Source organism: Magnolia sinica, chromosome 18 (assembly GCF_029962835.1).
Source record: "Magnolia sinica isolate HGM2019 chromosome 18, MsV1, whole genome shotgun sequence".
NCBI lineage: Eukaryota > Viridiplantae > Streptophyta > Magnoliopsida > Magnoliales > Magnoliaceae > Magnolia > Magnolia sinica.
In genome coordinates this window covers 23256601-23267119 of record NC_080590.1, presented here as the reverse complement: position 1 = coordinate 23267119, position 10519 = coordinate 23256601, and the positions used below count along the sequence as shown (strand labels likewise).

The window sequence follows — 10519 nt, the reverse complement described above, 5'->3', positions numbered from 1 at the left end:
CTCATCTTTTTTGTATGTCTGTGCCAACGTGTAGTGGCTTCTCCTTGGTTGACGTGGAATGCGTTGGGCTAGGCATAAACAATGCTACACTTAACTTTGGGTGTGAAACTTTAATTTGGTTTCTTTCCCCACCTTTTTTTTTTTATTTTTTAAAAACTTTTTGATTTCTCTCTCCAAAATGATAAACGCTGGCTCGGCCTTGGCCTACCATAAGCATTTTGGTCTGGGCGTCGTGGGCTCACACTAGACAATGTTGGCCCCTCATTGGCCCGGCCCGACTTAGGCCTATGTTTAAGTATGAGGGCTGGGCCTGGACAGACTTGGCCCGGCGCTAACCCTGCCCGTTGGCAGCCCTACCTCATTAAAGGCTAAAGCCAGCTTCCCTTCCCACCCATTCATTTTCCACTAGGCAGCCCATGGCCACTCTACTCAACTCTTCTTTCTCCACTCAACCCCCTTCAAAAGCTCTTTCATCTCCAATTCCATTTTTAACACCATCTTTCCTCCGCCATGTCCATTTTAGAAATCTCATAAACCCAACCCCAAAACCCCTCTCCACTTCAACGAATCCGCACGCATTCAAACACACAGCAATCCATTGCAGCAGCAGTGGAAGTATCATCACTTCCTCAAATCCGATAGGTAAGTCCCCGCAACTCAATCCCCCCATTTTTCCATTCCATATCTACCCTTCGTCAAACCTCAAAATACCCATTTGCCCTTCTCTCTATTTATTTCAGGAATCTTCTCTCTGTTCCAAGAATTCGGACTCTATGAAAGAGAATCCGAAGCTTTATTTCAAAAGCATCCGTTTCTTCAATACGCATCTCCTGAATCGCTTCGACTTAGATTTGATTCTCTACTATCCGTTAAAATCACTCGCTTTGCAGTTCACCACTTGATTACCAAACGACCTGAGATCTTAACTGCAGCTGAAATCGGCCCGTTTCTTGATTTTGTTCGGGAGAATTTGGAAGGAATCAAACCTGGAAAGCTCGAACGCCTTTTAATTACCACAGAGCCTCGATTCTTGGTGGGCTTCGATGAGAAGATTGGATTGCTTCTCGATCATGGAATTCCTCGCGAGAAGCTTGTTCGTGTTATTAATGATCTCAATCTCAAGGTCTTCTGCCAGAGGGGAATTGAAAAAACCGAAAGGACGGTCATTTTCTTGAACTGTTACAGTTCCAATTTGGTCATTCGTCGTCCGATGCTTCTGAATCTTGATTTGAATAGGCAGCTCATTCCAAGAGCTGGGTTTTTTACGGAGCTCAGTGGAGACAAGAAAACTACAGAAATCTTGGTGCAGAAGTTCCCTGTCATCTTATCTTACACCGTGGAGCACCTACAAATGCATATGGAATTCTGGAGATCTATTGGTTTGAGGGACGAAGAGATTTTCAAGATCATTCTTGTTTACCCGAGTGTCTTCAGCATCAGCAAAGAGAGGAAATTGCAGCCGAGAATCGAATTTCTCAAGCAATGTGGTTTGAATGCAAATGACATCTTTAAGTTTTTGATCAAAGCGCCTCTGTTTCTCAGCTTATCCTTTGAAGAAAATCTCTCAAAGAAATTGGGCTTTTTAGTAAAGCTCGGCTATGAACATAGAACAAGGGAGCTGGTGATGGCAATTGGTGCAGCCACAAGGACTAGCTGCGAGAATATGCAGATGGTGGTTGGGGTTTTTTTGAGTTACGGGTTATCCTGCGAGGATATTTTCGCCATGAGCAAGAAGCATCCTCAGGTGCTGCAGTACAATCACGGGTCATTGGAGAAGAAGATGGAGTATTTGATCGAAGGGATGGGTAGAGACATTGGAGAGCTGTTGGCTTTCCCTGCTTTTCTTGGGTACAAGCTCGATGAGAGGATCAAGCGGAGGTATGAAGAGAAGAAAGTTGTGAGAGGGAAGGGAATGTCTCTCAACAAGCTTTTGAGTGTTTCCACTGAGAGATTCTTGAATAAGAATTCCAGGGAGATGGTGTTTGAATTAGATGAAGTGAAGATGGATTAGGGGAGTTGAATTCTCCAAATGCAGCCTGTGTGTCATCGAAGCCTGATGCTGATACTTTTATGCTGTAGTATAGTCTGTTAATTTTCCACTCCAAGGAGGTTTTTCCTTCTGCGCACTGGCTCAATGAGGGGGTGTTTGTTGCCAAATTCCTGATATTTGGTAGTTGGAATGCTGGATCCAGATCATCTATTTAAAGGTCATTTTGGTGGATGGTTCTCATTTGAATGTCAAACTGAACACGGTTAGCCCTCATTTAGCTGTACTTGGCCATGAAATTGAATAAGCATGTCTGATTCTTCAGAGAAGGTGGTCTGATGTGAAGAAATTCCATGAATTCTTTGAACTTTTCAATCCAGGCAAGGTGGATGGGAACTGACTGTGGGCTGGGTTTTGATTCAGAGGGGCAGTTAAGCTGAAGCTTTGGAACCAGGGAGCAGTGGAGAATGGAATTCTAGGTGAGGTCAGGTAGGTGAAGCGTCTAGCTGAGCAAGCACGTTGAATCACTGGAAGGCCTTCGTTATTCTCTAATTTGGTAACCTGGAGATAGAAAAGGGTAGACGTACAGCAAGAACCATGGCCAGGATTGTCTTTTTGATGCGATTTTCAACTGTGGACCATCCATAGATAGGACCAACTATGTGAGTGGTCTGGAATCACTACCCCACCCACCATGTCTGAGGTGCGATCACTGCCCTTCCTGATTCAGTGCACTGGATCAAAACTTGCATCTTCTACCTATCACCTTAGATGCTCGACGATGCTAACCTGGTCAGCTTCTACCTAACCCCTGTTTACACACTAAAAAAAGAAAAACAGAGAGAAAGAAAGAAGCAGCAGCAAGATTCGAGAGGTTGCCTTGTATATATCAGAGTATATGAACTTCTTAGTTGCACAGGATCCATGGTCAATGCATATTCCATGGCACAGGTTCAAGAAAATTGATACATTTTAATCTCCCACCAGCTTTGGGCTCAAGGTCGAACTCTTAAGTGACCCGACGCACTCCTCACCTGGGCCAGACTGAGTTGCTGTGTCGGGACCTGAGTTCTTTCCCTGAACAGCCAATATCTAAGATACCTTCTCCTACTTCAGACTCTAAAGCGTAGTTTCTATCTGCGAAGATACTTTCTCCAACTTCAGGCTTCTGAGCAGTTCCCATTTGTGAATAAATCTGAGATTGGCCCACTAAAGCCCTTGTAATCTTGTCGGTTATGGAATCACTAACTGCATGCTCTTCTTCTGCATTATTACAGGTCTGACTCTCCTTGCTCCAAAAGGATGACTAGACCATCAAGCAAGCTGTATTGCTTCGACTTCCCTTGATCTGAAATTGATGACCAGATGAATCAATGAGTTATATATCTTTGATTCTCCTTTTATGAAATTGATGTCCAGGTGAAGAAATGAGTTACAGCTGTTGGCAGTTTGCCGCCTCTTTATGGTTATTGTTTGGTTATGAACAGAAAGGCAAGATAATTTCTCCATCCAAGCAACATATGTAACATAACCAAGGCAAGATTATTTCTCCATCCAAGCAACATATGTAACATAACCAAGGCAAGATTATTTCTCCATCCAAGCAAGATATGAAAAATGGTGGATTGAATATGTGAGGAACCATATGATCCTTGACAATATATTCAAGCCTCGAGTTTGTGGGAGTGGGATCCATGGCTTGTTGATCCAGACCATTTATTCCATTGTTCCCACCATGGATGAGGTTCATGAAAATTCCTCAGATCTAATCATTTTAACCCTTTTTGTACCCCTTCATAACTGGGGTGAAGAAAGGGAATAACCTCTCTCCTTCCTGGTTGGTCCTTACACTACTATCAGCTGATTAATAATTTCTTTGCTCCATGGTCTGTCGGAGATGCCATAGTGGGGCCATCAGATCGACAGTCCAGATGGCAGAACAATCAGTCTCAATTGTACAATCTTGAGGCCAGGTGCATACTCTTGTGCAGATGATCAACAATTCCTTAACATGCCAGACTGACAACCTTGATCTTTCACAAAAGATGGTGGCCGGGCTTGGGATCAGACCAGACTCAGACCTGGACCATGCATAATCATCATGGCCCGGGTTAGACAGACCTTAGCGCTGACACAAACCTGGCCCATTGATACCTTCAAGTAGGGCTCAATGTACCTGGCCAGGCAAAATTAATATTTTGAATAGGTCCAATCCGGTAAACCCAGCCCGACCAGTTCAAAATGAGGCCAGGGCCTCCCATTGCCAGCCCTATACTTTGATGCACTGGCAGAGTGTGATGGATGATATGCAGGCACTTAGAAATTATCATGAAAGTCAGTCAATTCAGACTGTCCAAATTATGGGTCCCATCTTAGATGTATCAGGAACAAAAAATCATGCTTATTTGATCATATGACTAATCAGATTGGTGGATATCCATTTTACGGTTAAAATAGAAAGAAAAAAATAGGAACGGCCCTATTTCAACAAACAATTGTCCACAAATCAGAAGTCAGGATCGTTAAACCAGTCTGATTTTGGGACCGTATCTGAGATAATCGGTTTCACAATTTAGACGGTTTTATTTTGAGTTAGTTTATGCCGCGTGTACACTTAATGAGTGCCTGCGTATCAAGTGTCATACGCTGCCTGAGTATCAAATAACTCGCGCCTTCCCGCCTGCTAGGGTTGTTTAATGAGTCATTCTAAAAAAAATAGTGGTGTATTTTGAACTGGTTTGCTTTGAATTCAGATGATATCTAGTAACATCCTCATGTTGAAGCAGGGCCCAAGTATGTCGGAGTGTGATGGACAGAAAAAAGGAATACTTCTGCGAGTTGTAAATGGGCTTTTTGACTGCATAGCATCTGCCAATGACGGATCCAATTACATAGTCAAATTGTCAATGGTATTATAAGTACTGATATTCCATGATTTTCCTGCCCTTTGAACTGTCAATGTCATTGGTAAAACTTTTCTTTTGTGGCACTGACAGGTGGAGATCTATATGGAGAAAGTAAGGTTTGTAACTTACTGAAAGCCAGCAGATGGATTACCTTGGAAGTTCTCCAACCCTGAAACAGAATGTGTGCTCTTCCACAGTTTTGCATATCCTCATTTTCGAAGGGATAAAAATGGTCTAATTATTGTTGCGTTATCTTCTCAGAGACCTTCTTGATTTATCAAAAGATAATCTACAGATTAAGGAGGGCAAGACACAAGGAATATTTCTTTCGGGAGCAACTGAGGTGTGCAAGCAATTTGATGCTTGCCACTTCTTCCACCAAAGAAAATTATCTAGTGTAGTTGAATCCTTCTAATTGCTAGTCTATAAACGAGGCTGTTACTGTATGTTCTGAGAATCGAGATAGTGCTTCTTTCGATTTCAACTAATTTAATCATTCGAGATTTCAGTTTTACTCATCTATTGATTCTCGGTTTTCAGATATGTATCATGGATGCTGCAGAAGCTTTGCAAAAGCTTTCTGTAAGATATAAAGGGTTTCAATATTCAGCAAAATTTGGTGATGGTTACAGCTTCCCTAATTAAACCTTGAAAATGTAGGTTGGGGTTGCTAATAGGGCAGTTGGAGAGACATGTATCCTTCAAATTTAGCTCTGTTGGCTTATTTTTTGCAACTTAGTAACTGTGATTACTGTCATTTAGGAGCAGGGATTGTCGTCTGAAACCAGTGCATATCGCCCAATGTGCCAGTATGACTCGCCCATGAACGATATGGCTGTATCGGCCCGTATTGGCCTGAAACAGCCCGATCCAGAGGTGGTACGGGGGGATATGGTGCTGTATCGTGGTGAATGATATGATACCCGATGCTTTGGTTTAAAACCTTGTTTGGTAGTCCTTTCTTCTGCAGGGTTTCTGTTTTGTCTTTCTTTTTGTTTCCCTTTTGCAGAGACTTAACATGGATAGAAATGAATATGGCCAGTAGCAGAAGTCACTGTGTTTATATTTTTCAGTCCTTCAAGAATCTACAAATGATGGAAGGTAAGCTTATTATTGCATGCTCTTCTGGTAATGTGGGTGCTCTTCTTGTGACTTAGTTTTGACAACTTCCCTTAGGGTGCATCTGTATTCACTATCGAACTAAATTGCAATTGCTAGTCTAATATGGTGGAAAGAAGCAAATTGTAATTTTCTTCCCTAGCATACATATTGAGGGACTTGCTTCAAATCACAATTATATTGCTTTTGAGTTTGACTTAATGTGATTACTTTCTCATTATAAATATAAGGAAACACAAGTAACATTCTTCTTCTTCTTCTTTTTCATTTCCATTTTGATTAGACTGAATGCCTGCCATTCAGTTCACACTTACATCCAAATGCTGCCTTAATGACTGTTTTGGTATTTAAAATCTTCATCACATTTTTTCTTAGATCTTTTGCTTTTTATTTGGCCCTGGTATACTATTATTAGTAAAATCTTGCAGTGTCACTTACTATTCTTTGGAAGCTTACTTCATTAATGTGATCAGTATTCTTCCAACTTGTTTTCGAATATTTGTATTTTATATAGTGTTTACTGTCTTTGGTTGGTCAGCAACTGGTCAGGTACCCAGTAACTTCCCTATTTTTAGTAGGATGTTGTGTTACCATTTGTAATATATCTGATCTACTAATTTCATTTTCTCTGTAGCTATTATAGCCTATAAGCAATCTCTTAGCATCAAAGGAATGGCTTGTTGTGTATACATATCAATCATGTGTTAGATTGTCGATGCAACTTATCAGCAAAAGACTCTTGAAAACAGCATATTGATTACATGGCCGTTGGATGAATTGGCAAATTATCAATTGCAGTATTGAAAGAAAAGGCATAAACTTCGTTTGCTGATGCCTTCTTGCAAGTTTGGCTTGCTTGTGCAACTTATTTATTTGATATTTGTGCAACATTGCATCTGATGGGAAGGTTACGTGAATTAAATAAATAAACTTTAAAATGCTCACCTTAAAATGATCTTAAAAAAAATATGTATGCCTGTTTGAATTCCCAATAATCACTGTTATGCGTTTGAAAAAAAATAAAATCCGTCATGCCACTAGTCCTTTGGAGATGTTGACAGGGTGAAAACTGGAAAACTTGTTGTCGACCTGGCTGGCTCTGAGAAAGTCGAGAAAACCTGTGCTGAGGGAAGAGTTCTTGAAGAAGCAAAGACATAAGTCCCTCTCAGCTCTTGGCAACGTAATTAATGCTCTGACGAATGGTACTCGCATTCCCTGTCTCTTTCCAGATACAGTCAGTACAATTCTTGTGATTATTTCAAATGAAAAGATTGACTTGGTGTATCTGCAGGCAAAATGAACCACATTCCATATTGTGATTCGAAGCTTATGTGCATCCTACAAGATGCTCTGGTGAGTTCCTCCCTTGATTTGTCACTGCATGATCAGTCAATGTGAGGACCATCTCCTTTACTGTAACAGGGTGGGAACTCTCGAACTACTGTTCTGTGTTGCTGCTCTCCGAGCTCCTTAAATGCATCAGAGAGCCTGTCTACCTTTCGTTTTGGTGCTAGGCATGTGTACAGACCAGTTAAAAATTGCAATTCTATAATACAAAAATAAAACTAACTGTCATTTTGTTTATGTATTTTGCAGAGCGAAGCATGTAAGGACGTCACTACGAGTTAGTAGCAATGAGGATAAAGGGGAAGTGAAGCTAGTCACCCACTGTCAAACTAATGAAAGTGAATCACGTGACATACTGTTGGACCAGGTCTGCAAAGAAATGGCATGATATTTCCCATATTGTCGTATGCAGTTAGGAATATATATTTCTTTGGAGCCCTTTACTTGTGAGGTGTGACTCCCTGCACATGCAATTATGTGCATGAGATTCATGCTGTTCACCAGGTTGGCTCCACCATGTAATTGCCATGGCTCAAAAATCAGGCACAGTCCATTCATCAGGTTGGTCATATGGTTACGTTAGATGGAGTGTTGATCATTTTTTTTTTTTGTTCTAGCCATCCATTCTTTGGCCACAGATAACCTGCATGATGAGAACATATGCAGAGGGGCCTACCTGATCAATGGCTCTAATGTGGTGTACGCTTGGAGGGAGCAAGTTTACTTTTGAAGGCCTCATTTCTTTAACTTCTTCCTGCCACAGTTGAGAGCCAGCCTGAACATTGAAGATGTGAAGCTGTTGGAGGAGTTGTTTGTCATGGAAGGCATTATCTTCGATCCTTACATGGCAGAAGACTTTGAATCGGCTAATGAAGATGTAACCAGTCGGACAATTTCAGCATTACACCAAACTGTGGAAGAGCTTCTAACAACTATTGAAACGGTATTTGTTTGATTCGATATGGAAGTGGTTTTATATAGCGCAAGCTTAAGATTGTGACTTATTTGCTCTCTAATTAATGTGGCTACAGCTCAAGAAAGAGAACAATGATCTTAAGGCCAAAGTAGCTTCTGAGAAGTTCCATTCATACTTCAATGCTGCAGAGAGCTCCTATTATTCAGCTACAATTTTGGGCTTTCTTCGGTTCTTCTCTTCATGGATTTGGAGTATCTTTGGACCAGATCCTACAAGGAAAAGGCTGTTGTGACGTGTAGATGTTGAACATAGACCTGTGGTTAGTTGAATGATTCGATAGAGAAATCAGTTACCAACTAGAGTCTAATTGGGTTCTATGGTAGCTTATTGGGACCATTTTCAATTTGATTGATCCCTGTAACCATCATAAAATTGCAGGGGATCTGTGCACCATGGAAAACTGATCCAGAGTGGCCATCTGGTAGGCCCCACCATGGATGGGCTATGCCTAACAAATCTCCAATTATACAATCCTAACCATCCAGTCTTTGGACTTTTCTTGTTGGACGTGGATTGTTCCCATATTTAGACATCCATTTGAAGACCACAGTTGGGCAGTTGGGATTCGTTGGATTGGAGAGTAATGGGGCTTGGTTCATCCAGGGTAGGGCTGACTTGAAATATTTGGAGTTTAAAGTGTGCAGACCTGTGTGAACAGTAAAAAAACGCCTATCACTACACAGTACCTCTTGAGAAAATGGACGGCACAACACAACAAAACCTTTTTAAAAAATATCATAGGATAAATGGTTAACATTTTCGAAAGTGCTGTCTTGTTCTAATTTTCAAAACAAGTGCATGAGATGATGCATCTCCCACACAAAAGAAACCAAGGACGTTTCCTCTCTCCATTGGACCTTTGGCAAAATCATACACAGAAAGGTTTAGTATGCTTTTTGGATGGAATGGTACTGATGTTCAAGGCTATTTTGTAGGGCAAATGAATAGTAATGATTAGTTTGTTTATTACCTATTCTTGAGCTGAGCTAGTCTCTTATATCTTATTGTCTTTGCGGTGACTTCATATCTTTTCTCCTACATGCAGCTACACTGTCTTTACAACCACTTTCTTAAAAGAAAAAAAGAAAAAAAGAAAGGAAAAAAAAGAAAAAAGAAAAAGAAAAACTGTTTTATGTCTCTATTAAGATAACATTGATTTTGGTTTCCAATGTGAATTAAGACAGTAGCACCCCTACTTTGGTCACTTCCTATACAGGGAATTGATGAATTGCTATATGGTTGAAGCGATCATCCAAACACATGATACTGATTTGTCTAATATAAAAGATACTAAAGAAAGAGGGTCCCTCTGCTAAAAGAGAACTATGTTGTACAACTATTTCTCCCCTCTTATGCTTTGCAAACAGCTTCCTCACTCTCTCTATGTGCATTGCACATGCTAGTTCTACTATTGTAATTAATGGATAAATTAGTCCTCTTTTTATTATTTGTTTACTACTTGTTTGGGTAAGCCATTTTTAAAAAGAAATTAAAATATAAAACAATGAAGGTATAACTAGACATCAGTTGTTCCATGACAATACCAATGCAAATGTACCGTTTGCCAATGTGCATAGTTCCTAATGTTCAGGGACATGTTTCAATGACCCAAACTGTTAATGTGATGGACCTCAACATGGACACTATAGCACCCAAAAAGAACCTCCCATCTTTGAAATTGGACCTTCTCCTTGACCATTTTTCTGGGAGAAAAGTAGGTTCTTCCAGTGTTGAAGACTTTTGAGGAAGCCCCATCAACTGCTAAGAACCACCAGCCATGGCTCTAAAACTTGGTTGGTTGACTCGAAACTGGGCCGAATCAACTTGACCAGATTTCGAGTTGAGTTTCTGGTAAGCTTGCTCCTGAACGTGACTTTTGATTTTTGACGAAGCGCATTGGGTACTACGGCCCTGTCCCCAGCTCGGCACAGGGCTGGGCTTGGAGGGGCCCACCGTGATGTATGGGTTTATCCACACTGTCCATCCATTTTTGCATATTATTTAGGGTATAAGCCTAAAACTGAGGCAGGTCTAAGGCTCAAGTGACCACACAGTGGGGGTTGAACTCCCCCATTAAAAACTTCTTGGGAGCAGCGGAAGTTTTGGATCAAGCCGATATTCTTGTTTTCCATTCATCTAGGTTTATGTGACCTCATGAACAGGTTAGATGACAAATAAACATCC

The 10519-nt window shown here is 40.9% G+C and overlaps 1 protein-coding gene and 1 pseudogene across 1 annotated transcript; both read left to right on the top strand.

The window, feature by feature from the left end:
• The first annotated feature begins 354 nt into the window (after positions 1-354).
• On the top strand, positions 355-3960 carry LOC131232545 (transcription termination factor MTERF8, chloroplastic). Its single transcript, XM_058228850.1, has 2 exons — positions 355-642; positions 741-3960. Exons 1-2 carry the CDS (start codon positions 417-419, stop codon positions 2009-2011), a joined length of 1497 nt encoding a protein of 498 aa, XP_058084833.1. The 5' UTR covers positions 355-416; the 3' UTR covers positions 2012-3960.
• LOC131232546 (kinesin-like protein KIN-1) lies at positions 3126-10211 on the top strand (annotated as a pseudogene).
• The last annotated feature ends 308 nt before the right edge of the window (positions 10212-10519 follow it).